This window comes from Mytilus edulis, chromosome 1 (assembly GCF_963676685.1).
Source record: "Mytilus edulis chromosome 1, xbMytEdul2.2, whole genome shotgun sequence".
Lineage (NCBI taxonomy): Eukaryota > Metazoa > Mollusca > Bivalvia > Mytilida > Mytilidae > Mytilus > Mytilus edulis.
In genome coordinates, this window is record NC_092344.1 from 99562274 (window position 1) to 99586969 (window position 24696).

The following is a 24696-nucleotide window of genomic DNA, read 5'->3' on the forward strand; positions in this document are numbered from 1 at the left end:
GATTGACATGATATTTATATTTGTCCTTGAATGGTATTCATACATATACATGCATGTTCATGGATCATGTGTGTTTTTCGTTTGATAAATATTGCATGTAGAATCGTCTGAGAAAAATTAAATGGTACAACTTGAATAAATTTCCAGGTATGTAACCCTTTAGCCTAGGTTATTTAACTAATAAGGGTATGTTCGATTATAAATCATTTTGGAAACAAAATGTGATTCTATATTTCAAACCATTCAATAGATGAATTAAAAAAGAAAAGATTGTTCATGCATAATCTAACATCTTTTCTTTCCCTTTGCTCATTCAACGAACAAAAATGTTATGGATTTTTTAGACGAGTCTTAAATAGCAATCCAAGCAGACGGAGAGGATACACACACGTTTTTTTTTTTGTCGAGCCTGCGACTTTTGTCGCAGAAAGGTCAACATAGGTATAATAGTGATCCGGCGGTGGCGTTTTCTTACTTCTTAAAAGATTTATATTTTAGAAGGTGGAAGACATGAATACTTCATACTTTGTATATAGATGTCTCATGTTGTGAAGTTTCCGTCAGTCACATGTCTAATGTCCTTGACATCATTTTCATGGTTCAGTGACTACATTAAGATTTTTTGTTATGTTAAATTTTCTCTCATCATAAGTAATAGGGTAACTATATTTGGTATGTGCGTACCTTGCAAGATCCTCATGTCCGTTACACAGTTTTCTCTTGACCTCGAACTCATTTCATGGAGCAGTGAACAAGGTTAAGTTATGGTCGTCAAGTCTATATCTCAGATACTATAAGCAATAGGTCTAGTACATTTGGTATATGAAAGGACTGTAAGGTGTACATGTCTAAATGGCAGGTGTCATCTAACCTTAACCTCATTTTCATGGTTCAGTTGTTATAGTTAAGTTTTTGTGTTTTGGTCTGTTTTTCTTATACTGTATGCAATAGATCTACTATATTTGGTGTATGGAATGATTGTAAGGTGTACATGTCTTTCTGGCAGGTGTCATCTGACCTTGACCTTGTTGTTAACACTGTGGATGTGGGTTCCAATTTCGCACGTGAAAAGTGTTCTGGACCCCAATCTTGATTGATAGACAAGGATTGTCAAGTTTTCCTGCCAAAGGTCGTTGGTTCTCTCTGGGCCTTTTGGCTTCCTCCACCAAGAAAGACCGCCACGAAATAGCACAATGATGTTTAAAGTGGCGTAAATGACCGACACATCAAGCAAATAATTAATCAACAGTTTATTTTCATAAAGCAATAGGTAATTAAAAGGCAAAAACTATTTTAGGTGGAGTAGCAAAAAACAGGCCTAAATAATTCAGTTAAAAATGAATGGTCAACTTAGAATAGAACTAAACGGTATAAATAGCTTATTCAAAAACAAATAGTCAACTCTTAATACATTCATGCGCAATTATTACAACGATTTAGCAATTGTATATACGACGTTCATAATTGGTTATCTGACATTATTACATCGCAGGAATGAAACAATATTATTTATTTACACCAGCTTCCTATAGAATTTAAAAAAATCATTCTTTTGAAGAAGAAAAGAAATGAAAATCCAACTGCATGTCCCTTAGTTAGGAACCTTGTTAGTGGCCGACCTTCATTATATGTTATGTTAATATATGAAGAAGAAGAATTGGCGTTAATTGCAGATCTTTGATAGCCTCTGTTAAATAGATTCAATAGCTATTAAAAGCTTGACATATCATGTGATTCATTGTGTATTGTTGAAGATCCTATATTTGCCTCTACATGTCTCACAATATTATTTGACCCCAATCTAACTCAACACTCTGTTTGCTACGAGGGTTGGTGTGTAGAAAAGGAACTGAAATGGATGACGAACATGGTTCACTGACTACTTAAAAAAAGTGCGAATTCAACTGAAATATATTCAAAAAATTGTTTACCACAGTCATAAAATTCACTGTTGCACGCATGACAATCCGTTCAAAATGGTGGATTCAATCCATACATATGAGGTCCTTCTGTTTTAGATGGTTTTGTCCATTTCTTACATTTTGTCTGACCCAAATATGGTAAAAGGGGCCCGTTGGACGCTTTTGCAAGATCTCTTTGTTTTTATTATAGATTCAAATAGTCGTTTCATCCATGAATCTCCTAAGAAAACCCATGAAGTATTTGTTCTCTTCGAAAAAAATGAGCTTTCTGTATCCCACTTCAGTTTGTTTTTAAATACTTCGAACTGAAAAATAAAAAATACCACTGCTATGCTCATGATAATAACTGTTGATTTAACATACTTGCTTTTATCCATTTTATCTTTATAAAGGATAGATGTGATGCCTTTACAAATTTCTAAAATTATACAAAAGCTTAAATTAAAGTCATAAGAAACCTCAAATCAAAAAAAATAATGCATATTATGTTTTTTTTTATAACTCAATGGATAGTTTTCATTATAAAACTTATGTACATATACTTTTATTCTGAAGAAAATTCTTTTAAATTAATTTGTTCATATCAAGAAGAAATTTATTTTAATTGCTTCCTACATATTTTCCGTATGCAAAGTGACCTCCGTGTGACCCATCTCGTAAAAACCCGGTGATCGCAATACGCATGGATGTTCTTCAAAAACACTATTATCTGATTGTACATGTTAAACACGTTCTCAATATCCATGCGTTTTTTGTTGGTTGTTGACAAACAGGTGATAATCGTTAAACTTCGGCTTCAAAACACGAACTTTAATTACCTGCCATATTTTCACAACACTGACCAATTGAAAAAAACATTGACGATTATACGAAATTTATGCGAAAAAAATGATAAAATCGTGCACAGAAGACTAAGTTTAAGATGTTTGTATGCATTGGTTCAAGAATTGAAATAACATTATTTTTCACCGGTCACTCGTTTATTATAACTTTGCTTTGTATACTAGTAGTTGTATGTTCCTGGGCCGATATGCATATAACCACTTAAGTGAAGATATTGTGGTACTATTTTATCGAAGGACATGTAGAAAAATCCATCCATTCGGAACAAATCTTAACTAAAGTAGTTTTATGAATATCAGTCCAGATACCAAATAAGTCACATGGCTTGTCATAGTTTGGCAGCGTTATAGTTAACATGAGTTGTATTGTGAAAAATGTTGCATTCAAACGTCAAAAAAAGACATTACAAGACACTGTTATTTTTGTGGTATGAAATATGCAAATTATAAATGTTTTTCTTGTCAACTTGTAAGTACAATTCGATTTTAACTAGTATCAGCAAGTTCAATGCCTTCCTTTTGGCACCAATTGTACTCAATTAATTATAGGCTTGTTTTAGTACTGTTACGAATCAAATGTTATGGTGCAATACATATCCATATAGTTTAGATATAAATGCAAAGCACAAATACAACTAACAAATTCACAAAAGTGTCTGTCAGACAGTTTTCACTTGACCTCGACCTCATTTCATGGATCAGTGAACAAGGTTAAGTTTTGGTGGTCAAGTCCATATCTCAGATACTATAAGCAATAGGGCTAGTAAATTCGGTGTATGGAAGGACTGTAAGGTGTACATGTCCAACTTGCAGGTGTCATCTGACCTTGACCTCATTTTTATGGTTCAGTGGTTATAGTTAAATTTTTGAGTTTTGGTCTTTTTATCTAATACTATATGCCATAGGTCAACTATATTTGGTGTATGGAAATATTTTATGATCTTTATGTCAGTCGTGCAGGTTTTATTTGACCGTGACCTCATTTTCACGGTTCATTGCACATTGTTAAGTTTTTGTGTTTTTTCTTAAACTATAAGTCATGGATCAACTATATATGTTGTATAGAAGCATTGTTAGCTGTATATGTCTGCCTGGCATTGTTTGTCTGACCTTAACCTCATTTTCATGGTTCAATGGTATTTGTTTAGTTATCTTGGTTAATGTTAAGTTTATGTGACAGTTGTAATAAATCTTTAAGTTTTATACTTAGAACTATCAACATAATATCAATGATTAGTATAGAAGGCGAGACATTTCAGCGTGTGCACTCCTGTTTTTTATATAGATAAGTAATTTTTGAGCCCTTTGTCGCTTGTTGTTCGGTGTGAGTCAAGGCTCCGTGTTAAAGGCCGTACATTGACCTATAATGGTTTACCTTAATAAATTGTTATTTGGATGGAGAGTTGTCTCATTGGCACTCACACCACATCTTCCTAAATCTATTTTGTATACTGTTGTTTGTCTTTTTGTATACTTTGTTTGTCTTTTCGTCTTTCTCAGTTTATTTTCGACTTGAATAACATATGCGGGTATAAAAATAATATCAAGTTTTGGTTTTGGTTACTTGATAAATAAAGGGCTGCGCTTTAGCGCATGATACGCCCGTTGCTCTTTTAACTTGTCTTTTATGCTTTAAATGAATTTATATGATCAACTAGAAATATATATACAAATCAAAAGGGATGTTACATTAATATATTCACCAAAGTTTCATAAAATCCCCCTTTTTTAAGTATAAAAATTCATTACTTAAGAAAACTTAAAAATCTAAAATTTATAAAAATGGAAAGGGACCTTATGTCAATAGATATAAACAATTTATCAAAGTTGCATAAAAATTTGTGAAAGTGTTAGTTATTGTCCCAAAATTGGAAAATCCCCCCTTTTTTAAACATAAAAATTCATAACACGGAAATGTAAAATCTGAAATTTATAAAAATAGATATAAACAATTCACCAAAGTTTCATGGACATTGGTGAAAGCCTTTTTGAGTTATTGTCCGAAGTGTTGAAAATCCCCCTTTTTTTATGAATAAAGCCCCATAAATCCAAAACTTAAAATCGGAAATTTATAAAAATTAAAAGGGAGCTTACATTTATAGATATAAACAATTCACCAAATTTTCATGGACATTGGTGAAAGCCTTTTTGAGTTATTGTCCGAAGTGTTGAAAATCCCCCTTTTTTTTTATGAATAAAGCCCCATAAATCCAAAACTTAAAATCTGAAATTTATAAAAATTGAAAGGGAGCTTACATCAATAGATATAAACAATTCACCAAAGTTTCATGGACATTGGTGAAAGCCTTTTTGAGTTATTGTCCGAAGTGTTGAAAATCCCCCTTTTTTTTATGTATAAAGCCCCATAAATCCAAAACTTTAAATCTGAAATTTATAAAAATTGAAAGGGAGCTTACATCAATAGATATAAACAATTCACCAAAGTTTCATGGACATTGGTGAAAGCCTTTTTGAGTTATTGTCCGAAGTGTTGAAAATCCCCCCTTTTTTATGAATAAAGCCCCATAAATCCAAAACTTAAAATCTGAAATTAAAAAAAAAACGAAAGGGAGCTTACGTCAATAGATATAAACAATTCACTTAAGTTTCCTGGAAATTGGTGAAAGTGTTTTTGAGTTATTGTCCGAAGTGTGGACGACGGACGGACAGACGGACGGACGGACGGACGGACGGACGGACGGACAACGGTATACCATAATACGTCCCGTCTAAAAGACGACGGGCGTATAAAAATTCAATTATTATACCGATAGTAACAATATTCAAATAAATAATTACAAGGTTGAATAAGTTACCTGCACAATAAGTTTGTTCAGAGGATCGATAAGTTTACCCGGATCATAATTAAATTAACTGGATCGGTACACAACATCACCGTAAAATAAGGATGTGCTATACCGTTTGTAATTATTTTAGACACAGGCAAACTTTCATTTATCATTGCGGGACTTCTAAACAGTTGTATTTCGTTGGATTCTGTAGAATGGTTCTATGATTAATGTTTACTTTTATGTATTTAACTTTTGCAAGGTTTCGTGAACTTTATAAATTGAAAACAACAAGGGGGCCGTAACTATTTATTTCGTAACGCAAGCTTTTTACACAAGTCTTATTTTTCATGTGTTATGTTAATTATTCACTGAACCATGAAATGCAGTTGGAAAATATCAATGTATTGATTACTGCAATCTAGTCTGAAATCTTCCTCTATTTCTATATGGACCATTTCAAAGATACTATCTGCATATAGATTTAATATATCAAATACTTTTATTTGGTGAACACATGAACCCTTTGTAGTCCTTTCCCCAAATAATGTTGATTCCAATTTGCTGTCAGGTATGGATATCTTTTTCTACCGTAACATCTATGTGCATTGAATGTAATGTAATCGTTATTTATGTCATAAAGAACACCAAGTACTAGGGATCCATTTGTTTTTGTTACACACCAAGCCCTTGCAACTACTATTAAATCTCCCCATGGATTTAAAGCATCTCCATATCTTCCTAATCCGGAATGTTCTATAGAACTAAACGATACAACTGCGTCAAATAATCCTAATGTATTATCTAAAAATTGTCGTCTATATTCCGAGGGAACCATCGTTGTAATCTGCTCATGTTCGGATTTAATCTTTCCATATTCAAGTGTAACAATACTTTTTGCTCCTATCTCAATCAAGCATGCTTCAACCCATGGTTTTTCAGATCCGATGACTAGGACACGCCCTCCTTTCACTCCTGGTGCATGCTGTAGACCGTCCCTTAGTGCGTTTGTTTCTGGTATCCCGTAAGTACCAAATAGTTTTCCTTCTTTTGCTAGCGCTACGTACTCATTGAGTAAAGATTTTGTCCAAATAGGTGTCCTTGCGGTACTACCAAGATATTGTTGATTAAAATAAGCCGTGTGTACTTTCATTTTTCCATTCATGGTATAATCATTCAATAAGGTAGAAGGTATTTTTCTTGGAGCATGCGCAAGTCCATGAGATGAATCCACATATTTGTTTTTAAATAAAGCTTCACAATTTATAGTTGCTGTAATTTTATCAAAAAACTTTCCTGGAGTTCCTTTACGTGTTGTATCACATAATTCGCCACAAATTAGTCTTGTATTTTTTATTTCATTTAAGTATGTCGAAAAATACAAATTGTTATGGCTAGTCGTCAGATCAGAATGAACAGAGATAGCATCTACCACTTCTCCGCTAGATCTGACTCTGGTGTAAAGCAGGATGGTGAGTACAAAAATGAAAATAATAATTAAAACGAATTTCGAATATTGGATCAAAGTTCCCATTTTCCTAGTGCCAGAACAACTGTAAAAGTTCTATCCTGCAAACAAGAGATAAACAAATATAAATTGTTAATGAATAACATCGTGTTTAACATTTTCTCAGGAACCTTACATTTATCCATGTTTTCTATATTTCAAAATAAAAATTGTATTTGTTTAATTGCTTTTTTGCAGCATATGTATCTGGAGCATCTAGTAACTTTATTACACATATTTACCAATTGATAGACATAGTGTCACTCCTTCTTTTGGTTCATCAGAAGGAGTTGGCACGTATTGCCGTGTTTCTATACTATTAAACGAGAAGAACTCATTTTGTGTGTCGCTTCTCTTCTTTCAACAATAAATTAATCATTATGCCTCTATGTCCTATAGGTACATGGCATATTCGCATTTGTCATCCATTCATATGATTATTCAGATTGAGTTATTTTGGGAGAAAAACGAGAAAAAAGCGTCCGGATATTATTCCGACATTTGACGAAATTGTAAGTCAGATTAGACTTCCGGTTTGCGTTTTCTTAATACTTTGAACATACATTTACTACGAATAAAGAGTATTTTCTATCTGATATCATTTTCAAGTTAACTATCCACGGCGGTCACAGAGTTGATTAATTGATATAGAGTCTGTATAATGTATAAATGACCGCTGGCCCGATTAGTAAAGTGAGAATTGAAAGTAAAAAAAAACAAATACACTTTATTTATAGTAATAAATAAACTCATCATAGATACCAGGACAAAATTTTGTATATACGCCAGACGCGCGTTTCGTCTATAAAAGACTCACCAGTGAGTCAATCCAAAAAAGTTTAAAAGGCCAAATAAAGTACAAAGTTGAAGAGCATTGAGGACCAAAATTACTAAAGGTTTTGCCAAATACAGCTAAGGTAATCTATGCCTGAGGTAAAAAAGCCTTAGTGTTTCAAAAAATTTTAAATTTTGTAGACAGGTAATTTATAAATATAACCATATCAATGATAATTCATGTCAGCACAAAAAAGTGCTGACTACTGGGCTGGTGATACCCTCGGGGAAATAAATCTCCACCAGCAGTGGCATCGACCCAGTGGTTGTAAATAAACTCATCATAGATACCAGGACAAAATTTTGTATATACGCCAGACGCGCGTTTCGTCTACAAAAGACTAATCAGTGACGCTCGAATCTAAAAAAGTTAAAAAGGCCAATGTACATACTATACAGATGAGCGCTAAAATTATCCATGTGTTATTAGAATTAATAGAAACCAAAGGGGAATTTTTGGGGAAAAAAGGAGGAGCCGGGATAGAAAAACAACTGTCATGTTCCAATGTACCAATAACTTTTGATACCTTTTCTGAAATTCATTAAATCCTTTACAAAAATTTATTGATTTCAATAAAAGAAGATGTGGTATGTTTGCCAAAGAGACAACTCTCCACAAGAGACAAAACTGACATAGAAATTCAAAATTCAAAACTGACATAGAATAACAACTATAGGTCACCGTACGACCCTCAACAATGAGCAAAGCCAATACCCCATAGTCAGCTATAAAAGGCCCCGAATTGACCATGTAAAACAATTAAAACGAGAAAACTAACGGCCTTATCTATATGTACAAAATATAAACGAAAAACAAATATGCAATTTATAGTAATTGGATTTCAAATATTTTGGCCACGAGCATCACTGAAGAGACATGTATTGTCGAAATGCGCATCTGGTGCAAGAAAATTGGTACCGTTAATTTTATTACTACCACTGGGTCGATGCCTCTGCTGGTGGACTATTAGTCCCCGAGGGTATCACCAAACCAGTAGCCAGTACTTCGGTACTGGCATGAACATACGGTTTTTTTGTGTTATTAAAATTTGCTGTTACAAAATATTAGAAATTATTATAAATTAAGGAATGTATCTCCCTCATGCAAAGCTCTGATTCCTTTCACGGATTTGGCTATACTTTTTGGACCTTTTGGATTATAGCTCTTCATCTTTTATATAAACTTTGGATTTCAAATATTTTGGCCACGAGTATCACTGAAGAGACATGTATTGTCGAAATGCGCATCTGGTGCAAGAAAATTGGTACCGTTAATTTTATTAAGCACTAAAATTATCCATGTATTATTGAAATTATCAGAAAATAAAAAAGGGGGAATTTTGCGGAAAAAAGGATGAGCCGGGCTAGAAAACAAGTGTCCTGTTCCAAGGTACCTTTGACTTTTGATACCTTTTCTGAAATTTTCCAGTCATTAAATCTTTTACAAAATTTCATTGATTACAAAAAAAAGAAGAGGTGGTAGGATTGCCAAAAAGACAGTTCTCCACAAGAGACAAAAATGACACAGAAATTAACAACTATGGGTCACCGAATGGCCTTCAATAATGAGCAAAGCCAATACCACATAATCAGCTATAAAAGGCCCCGAAATTACAGTGTAAAACAATTCAAACAAGAAAACTAACGGCATTATTTATGTTCAAAATATGAACGAAAAACAAATATGTAACACGTTAACAAACGGCAACCACTATTTACAGGCTCCTGACTTGCATGTTCATAATATACTAAATATATGTTCATAATATACTAAATATAGGTGCATACTGTAATTAATAGAAAAAACAATGGGAATTTTTGAAATAAAGAAGAAGGAATAAAAAAGACATTTTCCTGAAATTCTCAAGTCATTAAATCTTCCTACAACACTTTACATACTTTCAATCACGCTCTGAATGCCAGCGATTTCGCGGGTGTGTTTTAGTAGTCTTAAACTATACAATAATTTTGTCGATGTTTGTCTTGTATATGATATGTAGATGATGGTGAACCTTAAACAAACTCTGCTAGTATAACTTAAAATGAACACTGAGGACAGACACATTTTAAACTCCGATATGCAATGATGAAAGTTATAATTAGTTGTTTTGTCTGAAAACAAAATTGAAAATGCAAATTGGGAATATATCGTAGAGACAACAACCCTACCAAACACCAAATAACAGCGGATGGCCACCAATGGGTTTTCAAAGCAGCGAGAAAATCCCACACGCGGAAGTGGGCCTCAGCTGGTCCCTAAATAAATAATTGTTCTAATTCAATGAAAATTGACAACATAGTATAAAACTCCATAACATACGAATGAAATAAAATGTCAGAAGAATACATCCTTAAGTGAGCTTTATTTGAATCAGATGAGTGTAATTAAAAATGTGTTAACCGTGACAGGAAGGAATGACGATAGTTTGAAAGTTGAAATAGTTTCTCATACATCTTTTAAGCTTCAAGCACTTTATCTCTCTGGTTGTATTACAAAAACCAAAAATAAATTGCCAAAAATGATAAAAAAAAATTGAGCCCCTGTAAGCAGAAACCTCAGGTCACGAAACTGCTTTTACTAATTTTATATTAACTTTTGACTACGATTTAAAGGTGTTAAAAAAAGCATTCCTCACGACAACGTTACTTGATAAATATATATCTTTCCTTCCTACTGATTCTTAGACTAAGTTAAAATATTCTACGTGTATACTGCAGTCTACACGCATTGATTTCTATAGAAACTCAAATGTCCGGTAAAATATTGAACAGAAGCATGTTTTCAGCTTCTTTTTGATAGCTGAGGGAAAGTTGAAATGAAAACAAGACTCAGCTAGTGTTTTTAGGGAAGCTTCCATCGAACGCACGGCACGTTGGAAAAAGTGAAAGGCCAAATCAATTACGACATGATATGTAGTTGGAAAGCATCGGAAACCAAAAGTTCTTATAAGGAACAACTTAACCCAGATTTATGTTATTGAACTAAACAAAAACATTCAAGTATAATTTTAGTTTATATAGTCTTTTTTCATTTAGTTGATGAGTGATCGAATATACATATCCGTTTTTGAGGTAATGCAGCTTGACCCTTTCTTTGTTTTGGTCTAATTGTTCTGTATGCTTAATATAGTTGTCTTATTGGCAAGTGCAGTATAACTGGGAGTATAACATTTTCAATTATTTATTTGATGTTGCAGAATTATTTGTAAATTTAAGTTGAATTTGGTCTCCATCATTAAACCACCCTATAAACCTGGTCAAGGTTTTGTGGTATATCTTAAATCTGGGAATTACTTATTATTTTTATTAAAAAGTAGATCTGGCAAAAAGGTGAAAGGACTTGCAAAACTTTCTTACAGCACCTAAATTTCATATATTTTACATACAAATCTAAACACTTAGCCACATATCATATGGGATGATCCGATCTAGAAAGGTAATTAGTTACTGTCCAACTAGTGACACCAGCTGCAGTTTATATAAGTTGTGAGAAAATATGAAACTGGAAGAACGTTTCAAACAGGACACAAATTATATGTTCAATTGCTCGTCAGTAAATAAACCAAATAAAACAGCTAGCCCATATACAAAGAAACATATTTAAGATGGAAAAACATCTGGTGTTGATATGATGTGATTATAACATGCCTAAATATTCAATGTTATGTTGATGAAAAACCCAATACATTAAGGAGCTTGGTGGTGAAAAAACCCAATTTGATATTTGCTTCAGGGGTGAATTGGAATTGATACTTTATCACCGAATTACATACAAAAAGGGTGGGTAAAAACCCCAATTTGTGAATTCTTATCTGGAGCACTGAATTCATTTCATGGTAACTGTATAATACTACATACATCCAAGTCTAGTCTCAGTAAATGCATGCACCAGATAAATTGTGTAAATGCTTGGCGATTGTTGAGTCAATTGTTCATGTTGCCAAACACAGTTTTACTCCTTCTCATTTAGGATTAGATTTACAAATGTATCATGAGTTTGGTTCAAAATACTTTGTTGAAACATTAAATGTCAATGGATTTTGTGCTTAGTATATAGTGAAGTGCGACGCTGTCTAACAAGTATTGACAACCATGAAAATGAGCGAATTCAAGATGGTGTGTACTTTCCGTATAATGTTTTCCAGGTTGCAAATGGTTGGGGGATTATTCAAGAAGGTGGAGATAACATTGATTTGAATACAGAAACAATAGCTGGAAAAAACACATTTCATTAAAAGGCATGGACAGTTTTTCAAGTCAGTATTTTTGCAAAAGAATCTTCAATTGAGCCGGTTAAGTAAAAACATATAGATGAACTAAAGTTAAAAAGCATACAAGATTAACAAAGCCAGATGCTCCTGACTTGCCACAAGTGAAAAAATGCGGCGGGGTTAAACATGTTTGCTTTGAGCAGAACCTTTCTTGCACAGACCTGTGTCTATGCCAGGCAAGTGTAATGGGTATACAAATATTAATACACCTCTTGTGATGGTTGATGGAAGGAAAGATGATGGAGCTAATGCTTGATTTTATAGCTTATGTACTGGCACACACTGACCAAGTTTCGGGAAGGGTTGGCGCGTCTTCAAATTAGTTTAACCCCTCCACATTATGTGCTGGTCTGTCTCTCGTCATGAGCCTGCATGTAATAATGCAGTGGTTGTCGTTTGTTTCTATATATTATATTTTGTTTGGCAGAATTATTTTTTACATAAATCAGGCCGTTATATTTTTCGTTTCAATTGTTGTACATTTGTCATTTCCGGAATTGTAGAGCTGACTCGATGGTAAGGGCTTTACTCATTGTTGAAGGACTAACGGTAACATATAGTTTTTATTTTCTGTGTCAGTTGGTCTCTAGTGGAGAGTTGTCTCAATGGCCTTAATACCACATCTCCTTATATTTTATATTGAATAACTTTAAAGTTTGTGAGGGATTATTTGTTCAAACCCGATCATGTTATAAACATTAACCACAGTAAAATACACAACAACAGGTAATCCTATGGAAGCAGCAATAATTGTAAAAAAAAAAAACAGAAGCAACGAGTATCAATCTGAGGTCCTATTTGACTGTAGTCAGCCGGACAGCAAATCCCTGATTTGTCCGTTAAAAACCCGGATTTATTATTCGAGAATCAAGTGGAGATAATTTAAGAGAACGTCGTCGACAGATGTCGCTGCGTAGAAAAATAATTCCCCGCGGAAGACGACCCGGTAGGAAATCGTGAATTTGTTAAATTATAAGAAACTAAACGTATCACGAGCGGTATGCATGATATGATAAATTTAACAAGTATTTAAAAGATATGAGAAGTCAAATAATTTCATCGTTGAATCAGAAATTCAAGTCATTTATTTTCAGTCTTCGGAACCGCCATTTTTCAACATCGACCGTCATTGACAAATATTCAACTCCGGACGAATTGACACAAACCCGTTTTACTTAGGAAAAATAAATATGATAAGTTTATATTGATAAACTGGAGCATGGAGAACAGAACTGGGGTAGTCACATGACGTTACCCTTCCTTGTTTACAAACGAGCACAATTTCAGTACACATCACAAATTGGTAAGGCCCTGCGGGGACTCCCTTCTTTTATTGTTGAAACTGCTCTGCCCTGTACTAAAACAGCTCCGAAATACGACAGACTTGCCACTATAATATAATGAAAAGACAGTCAACATGTCCATTGAAATGAACAAAATCTGTTATTTTTTGTGTAATTTATTTCCCTTTTTCATGCCCCAGTACACAAAAATACTAAAAATGAACAAAATATGTTTTACTTTCTTACAAATCACACAAATGATATGAATTCAGCACATTAAACATGTAATAAAATGTACACAAACCTCCCAATAACATCCCTTTAGCAGTGCATTATTTTTAGGGAAGTCCAGGTGTAAATTATTGTGACACTTGTCAGGTTTTGTCCTGAATCAGTGAAAGAATGACATGTCCAGTGTAAACATTTTGAGATCAGATATATCATAGATAAATAACAGAGGAAAACAGTTTGAACAGAGTCAGATCCTTATTTTGTAGCTTTCAGATGTAATTTCAAATGAATGAAGATGATATCACTTCATAATATAATATTGCTTGTGCTTGTTAATTCCCTATTCATCTTCTAGGTTCTAGCAGTCATTCAATAATTGTTCCATAGATGATTTTCAATCTGCATCCAGTTTACCTATTAGTAAATTAATTTCTATTAATGAATTCTTAGTCTATTGCATTCTTTTTTTTTTTACAATAGTTAAGCTCCAGGTACCTGCATTTGATGATTAAGGATTTATATATCAGGTCAACATGGTAATTTTTTTTAATTCTTCATTATTACACATAATTATATGTTACCAGAAATGATTATATATCATATGTCTCTGATGGTACATATTATTTGAGAACAGTATGTCATTATAAGTGATCCTGATATTATACTATATATTATATGAATTATATAAAAAAAATCATATTCATTATATAATTATTTTTCACACCCCATGGCTCTAGCTGTTGAATGTTGTGATTGTTTTTGTTCAATTTGAGTACACACATTACTATCCCACTAAATTGCATATAATTAGTGAGAAAGCTATTTTTTGTTTTACTTTATTCTAGAAAAATATAAAATTTACTTTATCTTAAATGTTAAACAGAGATCTGACTCAAGAGGACTGTATGGGTATTCATATTCTATGCTTAGATTTATATAATATCTCCTAAGCCCTATTAAGTTCTAAATGATTTAAAAAAAAACAGAAAGTTCAAACTACTACATTTCAGAATTTATATTTGACAATATAACCCCTTTTCTAAAATGAGACAGCACACAACAAAACACATGACAGTGTCACTGTCAGGCCAAATCTAAATATATAGTTAGAATGAAAAACCACTACAGAGAACAAACTTCAATATAAAATGCAATATTTTTATGACATCAATTTGTTCAGGAATAGATTTTACTTTTTTAATCAGTCTCTCAATAGAAAATGAAATAAAGCCCTGATTTTGTTTTTATTATTTATTATTTTTTCTCAATTTTTATTACTTTGTAATATTGCTACTTACAAACACATAGAAATTACTTTTTTGGTAAAGCCTTCTTATAGAGTACTTTGATTAATTCAATTTTTAATCAAAATTGTCAAGGGTATGATATCCTATGCCAGTGACTAGAAGTTGTTACATTTCAGTGTTCACCATTAATAGACTTCACATAAATAATTACTTGCATAGATAAACATATTAAGAATGGAAATAAATATTTAATAAGTTCACAGATATAATTGACATTGGGTCTTAACTTAACAGAAATTCTCTAAAAACATTACTCTAGAATAGAATATATAAAAGCAAAATTGTACATTTAATACCCATAATCTTTATAAAATATATTTTTATGTAGATCTATTAAGAAACAATATGTTTCTGCATCACTGACTCATCACTGAAAGCTGAATCAAAATGAAGAATGTATGTGTATTCAAGAATAATAATTTATGATTCTCCTAAAAAGTATGCCATGAAATAATTATTTCCATCAAAGTATATATGACAAAATAGAGGTATACACATACAATCAGGGAATATGCTGAAACATTCCCCCCTTTAATGATAAAAACACCAAAGCTTTGGGCAAGTATTTTTTTCTAATAATTTACTGGTCCAAACCCCCTCACTTTATGTAAAAAAAATATTACCATATAGAAAACTTTTTTTTTATATATCTTCTGAAACTGTAGTAATATATATTTTTAAACTGAATATGTAATATTTGCAATTTCCCCGATTTCTAGATGATTATCAGATATTTTTATGCAATATGTAATTAAATAGTGATTTACCAAAGCAGACATGTATACATTATATTATACTTTCTCTCACTGTTTGGGTCTGATACCTGACAGGTGCCCTCATTCCAATGATTAATTGTAATATCCAAGGATTTGTATAGTAAGAAGGATTGGAATCTCGTGGGCTTTTGCATAGACTGTAGTATAATATCTTCTGCGGCGCGAGATTTTGTGAGATTACCCGTGATGCATCTGGAAAATGCTAAACCAGCTCTGATTAATGGCTGACATTTGCATCACCTAAACAAATAGACATCGATATGTAAGTATCTACAATCTATATTTATCAAATATTATGCTTAAAATAAGAAGTTTAAAATGGTTCTGGTGTTATGAATAACTTTTACGATCGCAGTAAGAATACACGGCTCCATAGAATTAATTTGCATATTGACCGAAGTGACCTCACCCTATCCCGCCTATTGGGCGGTCCTATCATCATTTTCTATTTTTATACTCCTTCCTCAAAAAACGGAGATGAGTGATAAAATTTATATTTTCTGATAGATATATGATTTCTTCGTGTATTGAGTAAATTTCGTAGTGATTGATGCATTAGTTTTCCTATTTTTTTTACGTTTCTTTGAGTTGATTACAACAAAAATGGCGTTCTGGAGCGAAAATGGGGGTGGCTTGGGAAAAATGAATAAAGTTCTTCAATTGGCCTAGATTAATGTTCAAACATGTTTACAAACGTAAAACATTGGTGATAAAGTGTATTGAAGAAAGCTCAAACCGCTAAATAAGGGAATTGTGATACTTTTCTGTCTTTAAACATCATTGTGGTTCTCAGATGAATCGCTATTTACCAGGCCTAAATTGGGAGGGGATCCAGTTGTCATAATAATCTGATACTTTCTTCCTGTTTATACCGAAATGAAATCGTTAAACCATGTGTTTTGAAATAGTTTTACATCAATTTTAACTAGCCATGTTCCATAGAAAACTCCATAGATTTGCCTTTGCCGATGTGGAAAGGGACAATGCATGGATGGTAATATTTTCAAATGTTCAGCCCAGTGTTTACCAGCATCATGGTATTGTGAACGTACATTGTGTACAAATGAATATACATTTTTACTGACATCAAAATAATAATACACCAACACAGCTCATCTACTTTAATGCCTTTAATGATGTATGGGTAGTGCTGTTTTGGTCTTTATTATAAATCATTGCCCCCCTTTTATTATGCATGTTATTAGTATGGACTCCCTTCTTCTCTATCTGTTTATACCACATATCACATGCATTACAAATTTAAGTCCAATTAATTATTATGCCTGTTAATTATGGCATTTTGCTAGGCTAAATAATGTTTTCCTGCAACAACTTCAAATCCAACAATGCAATGAAAAATGTTTTCCTGCAACGGTGTCAAAGCAAAAATCAAAATAGCCTTGCAAGATTTTTTCCTGCAACAGCGTCAAAGCGTCAAAGCAAATAATTAAAATAGCAAGACGTCATAATTTTTTTAAACCTGTGCATTACAAATGTACCCGAGCTTTATCTTTTCTAGACCGAACTGCTCTAAACTATACTTCAGTCAAGTCCAGTTAGAGTTTTATATATATAATATATAAAGGATATTCTGTTATCTAACATTTATTCCTTTTATTGTTATTTTTGATTTTTTGTTTGTTTGCGACATCTTTTGATCCTACAATATTGCAAAATATTTTATTTTAAAACAATAGAAACATTGCTACAGATATAAATTATTCCTGAATTTGCATAAACCCATAGAAATCTAACATAAATTTTGCAAATATAATTATTCGAGCAGAGATCTTGAGGTAGTATTGCTATTGTTAACGACATATTTGATATTGGAATTGTTTAAACCATATGATATTGTATTATTATTGCCACATGTAACTATATTACACCTTTTTTTCAGTATTTTCCAAAATGCTCAAACTGGTGAATGTTAAGAAGAAAAGTCTAGGCACAAGGATTCAAGTCCCCAAAAAAGTCTAAGCAGTTGTGTGCAAACAGCAGTTGGCCATTCATGCACTTATCATGTGGACTAACATATATACATGATATATATGGCATGCCTTCAAATAGAAATAGAAATACTAGTGTACAACTGAATGCCACTTTTGACCAGAACATTCCTCTGAATATCATTTATGGAGGATATACCAACAATGTTTCATTGGATCATTAACATTTAATCTCTTCTACCTAAACTTGAAAGCTACGCTTTGTGTGTAGGGAACTTTGATAGTGACTTGATAGATGAGCATGTGATACCTGGGTCAAATTGGATTATTTCTATATTTTAATATAAAAATAAATCATTGAACATCTTCTTTTAAATTCCATTACATGCCAGATTCATTTAATACTTCAAATCCGCTTGGTGTTGAGTAAAATTGAGAATGGAAATGGGGAATGTGTCAAAGAGACAACAACCCGACCAAATAAAAAACAACAGCAGAGGGTCACCAACAGGTCTTCAATGTAGCGAGAAATTCCCGCACCCGGAGGCGTCCTTCAGCTGGCCCCTAAACAAATATATACTAGTCCAGTGATAATGAACGCCATACTAATTTCCAAATTGTACACAAGAAACTAAAATTAAAATAATACAAGACTAACAAAGGCCAGAGGCTCCTGACTTGGGACAGGCGCAAAAATGCGGCGGGGTTAAACATGTTTGTGAGATCTCAACCCTCCCCCTATACCTCTAACCAATGTAGTAAAGTAAACGCATAACAATACGCACATTAAAATTCAGTTCAAGAGAAATCCGAGTCTGACGTCAGAAGATGTAACCAAAGAAAATAAACAAAATGACAAAAATACATAAATAACAACAGACTACTAGCAGTTAACTGACATGCCAGCTCCAGACTTCAATTAAACTGACTGAAAGATTATGATTTCATCATATGAACATCAGGCACAATCCTTCCCGTTAGGGGTTTAGTATCATATCTATGCAAATTTGAAAAAATATATTTTTAAAGCCAGTATTTCATAGAGAAGTATTGTCATGAACAGAATTTCATAGTGAAATATTGTCCAGAAGGAGGTGTCCAGGACAATATTTCATCGGAGACAATAGCTTATGTTACAATTATTCTCCATAGTCAATAACGTTAAAAAACAAGAGGCTCTCAAGAGCCTGAATCGCTCACCTTAATTCTTTTGGTTAAATCTCTCATCAATGATTATTTTGGCTTTTCAATTTATTTAAATGTTTTTTGGATCGTCCTATTTTCTTCAAAAGCCAAAAAAAAATAATCATTTTTTCCTATGTTCTATTTTAGCCATAGGAGCTATGTTTCTTGACATACAAGGAAATAAAATATAAAATTTATACTAGATACTCTGAAACTCATTTAGCCTAAGTTTGGCTGAAATTGATACAGCAGTTTCAAAGGAGAAGATTTTTTAAAGTAAGTCAACATGATGAAGAAATTGTGAAAAAAAGTCTTTATAGGGAAATAACTCCTTAAGGGGTCAATTGACAATTTTGGTCAAATTGACTTAATTGAAGATCTTACTTTGCTGAACATTATTGCTGTTTACAGTTTATTTCTATCTATAATTATATTCAAGATAATAAACAAAAACAGCAAAATTTCCTTAAAATTATCAATTCAGGGGCAGCAACCCAACAACAGGTTGTCTGATTCATCTGAAAATTTCAGGGCAGATAGATCTTGACCTGATAAACAATAATACCCAACGTCAGATTTGCTCTAAATGCTTTGGTTTTTGAGTTATAAGCCAAAAACTGCATTTGACCCCTATGTTCTATTTTTAGCAATGGCGACCATGTTTGTTGATAGATCATAACTTCGGATACAATTTACAAACTAGATACCCTAAGGAACATTCAGTTAAAGTTTGGAAGTATTTGGCCCAGTAGTTTCAGAGGAGAAGATTTTTGTAAAAGATTACTAAGATTTACGAAAAATGGTTAAAAATTGACTATAAAGGGCAATAACTCCTAAAGGGGTCAACTGACCATTTCCGTCATGTTGACTTATTTGTAAATCTTACTTTGCTGAACATTATTGCTGTTTACAGTTTATCTCTATCTATAATAATATTCAAGATAATAACCAAAAACAGCAAAATTTCTTTAAAATTACCAATTCAGGGGCAGTAACCCAACAACAGGTTGTCTGATTCATCTGAAAATTTCAGGGCAGATAGATCTTGACCTGATAAACAATATTACCCTCGTCAGATTTGCTCTAAATGCTTTGGTTTTTGAGTTATAAGCCAAAAAACTGCATTTGACCCCCTATGTTCTATTTTTAGCAATGGCGACCATGTTTGTTGATAGATCAAAACTTCGGATACAATTTACAAACTAGATACCATAAGGAACATTCAGTTAAAGTTTGGAAGTATTTGGCCCAGTAGTTTCAGAGGAGAAGATTTTTGTAAAAGATTACTAAGATTTACGAAAAATGGTTAAAAATTGACTATAAAGCGCAATAACTCCTAAAGGGGTCAACTGACCATTTCAGTCATGTTGACTTATTTGTAAATCTTACTTTGCTGAACATTATTGCTGTTTACAGTTTATCTCTATCTATAATAATATTCAAGATAATAACCAAAAACAGCAAAATTTCCTTAAAATTACCAATTCAGGGGCAGCAACCCAACAACAGGTTGTCTGATTCATCTGAAAATTTCAGGGCAGATTGATCTTGACCTGATAAACAATATTACCCATGTCAGATTTGCTCTAAATGCTTTGGTTTTTAAGTTATAAGCCAAAAACTGCATTTGACCCCTATGTTCTATTTTTAGCAATGGCGACCATGTTTGTTGATAGATCATAACTTCGGATACAATTTACAAACTAGATACCCTAAGGAACATTCAATTAAAGTTTGGAAGTATTTGGCCCAGTAGTTTCAGAGGAGAAGATTTTTGTAAAAGATTACTAAGATTTACGAAAAATGGTTAAAAATTGACTATAAAGCGCAATAACTCCTAAAGGGGTCAACTGACCATTTCAGTCATGTTGACTTATTTGTAAATCTTACTTTGCTGAACATTATTCCAGTTTACAGTTTATCTCTATCTATAATAATATTCAAGATAATAACCAAAAACAGCAAAATTTCCTTAAAATTACCAATTCAGGGGCAGCAACCCAACAACGGGTTGTCTGATTCATCTGAAAATTTCAGGGCAGATAGATCTTGACCTGATAAACAATATTATCCCATGTCAGATTTGCTCTAAATGCTTTGGTTTTTGAGTTATAAGCCAAAAACTGCATTTGACCCCTATGTTCTATTTTTAGCAATGGCGACCATGTTTGTTGATAGATCAAAACTTCGGATACAATTTATAAATTAGATACCCTAAGGAACATTCAGTTAAAGTTTGAAAGTATTTGGCCCAGTAGTTTCAGAGGAGAAGATTCTTGAAATAGTTTACGACGACGACAGACGACGACAGACGACGGACGACGACGGACGTCAAGTGATGGCATAAGCTCACTTGTCCCTTCGGGACAGGTGAGCTAAAAAGCCAGTGATTACGGTTCTTTGTGTGATAACCAGACCAATTGAGCTTTGTGCATGTCAAAATATTTCTTCCACTCGGATCTATATAATAAGAACTTCTATTTCATGACAAAACAACGAAATACTATTCCAGAAATGCAAATACTAATTATTCAACAAACCTTTTTTGGTGTGTTTCCGCTATTAATATGACCAAACATCCACCAACCCGAAAAAACACTGACGGTTTATTTTCGATGGCTATTACCAATTGTATTTCAAACAGATCGGGCGGAGCTTACGTTTTAATTTGCATAAGAACAGTCTATTTAAAGATGTGTGTGATAAGGATGATTGCCGTTATAATTATTTGATTTCTAATCACCTATCAGTGTTCAAACGGATATGTGACCAGGGAAAAGGCAGTTTCGTATTTAATATAAAATTCTCAATAATGATATTTTAGACTTTAATGAGGGGGGGCAAGGGGTTTAACTGTTATACTGTTATGGGGCAATTTAATTCTTTGTTATCTGTTATTTTGAAAATATATTTGCTGTTAGCTGTTATTGGGCTTTTAGTTTTTTTGTTATCTGTTATTGTGATAATGTATTTGCTGTTAACTGTTATTGAAAATTGGAATGTTAGCATTTTTTTGTTGACAATCAATATTCGGTATAAATTGAAGATCATTGGACATTGGGGTCTACCACTACTAATATGTTTGTCCCGTATTCAGAGAAGGATTCCATTAACATATACCCATGACAGAAGTGAGGTCCAGGACAATTCAAGTATATCTTATGATTATCCTTTGTAATAAATTCCAATTTTTTATGAATGTGTATTTAGAATTATCTTATTTTTTTGTATGAGAATAATGTTCCTTGTTTCCCCTACGAACATATTAAATTAAAACAATTCTTAATATGACAAAAAGGAAAACATATGGCCAGGAATATCTGACAAGGATCTCAATTAAGGACTAGGTCCTAACAACCACTTAACCTTGGATATAATATGGTACATAGACTCAGCTCTGTGATTCTTTTCAAAGCAGAACCAAATGCATTGTACAATGAAAGTTCCAACCATGTACTTGGGTCCGAAGCTGCACATAACTCATTACAAACGAAGATTTTTTTCGTTTCAAGCCATTGTTTCACTACTAAACTATGTATTCTATTTACTAGTACACTTGGTACAATCAAAAACCTGATAAAAAATTGTTCAAATAAGGCCTTTGAAAATAGTGGAATAAATTGCTTTTGGAGTGTCAAAATTCGTTCGAAGTACTTGATAAATTGCATGCTTATAATTGGTGCTTTTGATTTTTTTACCCTATATACCACTTTGCCTCATAGTCTTAATAAGAAAAATTCACACACCTCATTAGATGGTCATTTAGAAAAAGTCAGAATATTGAAACTCTTTTAGGTCATTCATTTTATTAACAACAAAGGGAGCTTCAGTCAATATATATAAACAATACACCAACGTTTCATGAGAACTGCTGAAAGCATTTTTGAGTTATTTTTGAAAACTAGAAAATACCACCTTTTCTAATGAATAAAATCCCTTAACTCAATAACATAAAATATAAAATTAATAAAAATCGAAAGGGAGTTTACAACAATAGATATAAAATTTTCACCAAAGTTTCATGAGAACTGCTGAGAACATTTTTGTGTTAATGTCTGAAAACTGGAAAATCCCCCCTTTTTAATTAATAAAACCCGTTAACTCGGAAACGTTAAATCTAAAATTTATAAAAATTGATAGTGACCTCATGTTAATAGATATAAACAATTCACCAAAATTCCTTGCTTTGTGAAAGCATTTTTGAGATATTATCAAAAAACTGAGAAAAAACACCAACTTTATTGAATAAAAACCCATTATATCCAGAAACTTAAAATCTAGAATTTATAATAAAAAAAAAAAAAAAAAAAGGGAGCTCACACGTCAATAGATATAAACAATTTTACCAAAGTTTAATGCAAATTGGTTAAAGAGTTTTTGAAATGATGTCCGACATGTTGACAACAGACGGACAACAGTTATACCATAATACGTTCCGTTAACGAGCGCATAAAAAATATTATAATATATTCAGTAGTAATTTAAACACATTCTAGATACATGAATTAATACTAAAAACATAGTTATAGAAAATGGAATGCATTACAAAGGATTATATCCGTAATAAGAAATACTGATTTGTCAAAGACCATATTATTTTAATATTTCATTTACTGTTATCTGTTTTTGTCCATTTTAATTCCTTGTTATCTGTTATGAGCCAAATCAATTTGCTGTTTTGCTGTTATTGGGACCCCCCTTGCCCCCCCTCTTTAATTATTTGTTTTTTTTATAATTCATTTTAGTTTATATTTTCGTTTATATTTACGCTTCATATACAGCACTTAAATCAACATGTTTGATATGCAATTTAATTCTCAGTTTGGTTATTGAGTGACATGTTTACTCTGTTAGTTAATTAGTGACAATTTACCATTTTAATAAGTATATGATTTAAATATTATAATCAGATTAGTAAATTAGCTTTCTACAAATATTGTAATCTTTGTCAGTGAACAATATTGTTTTATAGCGTGTTGCAGTTAATCAAAGGTTACTAATCGATGTAACTTATAAAATATGAACAAAAGAAGAACAAATAATAATATTTACATATTTAATTTTGCTTATAGTAGGTACAATTGAAGTATCATATAATATAATATGAAGTCTTTTAAAAAATTATTTTTTTTTAGTCTAAGATGCATATTTTTTTTAATTATTTTTTATTGGCTTTGAACTAGCAGTCAGTACTGCGAGTACTCTCAGATCTGTACTTAGTGTCTTTGTTGTGGTGATGTACAAACCAGGAGCCTGTAAGTCAGTGGTTGTCGTTTGTTGCCGTGTAACATATTTGTTTTTCGTTCATTATTTTGTACATAAATTATGCCATTAGTTTTCTCGTTTTACATTAGTCATTTTGGGGCCTTTTGTAGCTATGTGATATGGGATTTGCTCATTGTTGAAGGCCGTATGGTGACCTATAGTTGTTAATTTCTGTGTCATTTGGTCGCTTTGGGAGAGCTGTCTCATTGACAATCATACCACCTCTTCTTATTTCTTATGGAAGTCTGGCTCTTCTTTATAATTGGTGAAGAGTCCTGTTGACTGCAAAAACAATGGGAAAATTGGAAAAACAACCTTTAATAGTGATTCTTGGAAAGGCTGATCTGGAAAAATTCTAGACAGCAGCAAATTTAGAGAAAATAGATGGGGGTACAAGAAATGATTTTACCAGAAGCATGTGCATCCCATATAAAAAAAAATATTTCAAATTTCTCAAATATGTATTTTTTCAATCAATTATAACAAACAAGTTGAAATAATAAGATTTGTGTTCTAAAAAAAGAGAAAATTCCAA

The 24696-nt window shown here is 32.4% G+C and overlaps 1 protein-coding gene and 1 long non-coding RNA gene across 4 annotated transcripts in view; one reads left to right on the forward strand and one right to left on the reverse strand.

The window, feature by feature from the left end:
• Positions 1 to 5848: 5848 nt before the first annotated feature.
• Positions 5849 to 24696, reverse strand: part of LOC139498007 (uncharacterized) — a 34154-nt gene continuing 15306 nt past the window's right edge. For 2 of the 3 annotated variants that reach the window (XM_071286305.1, XM_071286313.1), the window contains exon 2: positions 5849 to 7122. In XM_071286305.1, the coding sequence (XP_071142406.1) occupies positions 6056 to 7087 (1032 nt within the window). In that variant the 5' untranslated portion in view covers positions 7088 to 7122 and the 3' untranslated portion in view covers positions 5849 to 6055. Of the gene's footprint in view, positions 7123 to 21436; positions 21567 to 24696 lie in introns of those variants that run through there. The other variant, XM_071286297.1, reaches the window with a different exon arrangement.
• Positions 16046 to 18073, forward strand: LOC139497622 (uncharacterized). Its single transcript, XR_011657758.1, has 2 exons — positions 16046 to 16756; positions 17663 to 18073. It is a non-coding gene; the product is annotated as an uncharacterized lncRNA (long non-coding RNA).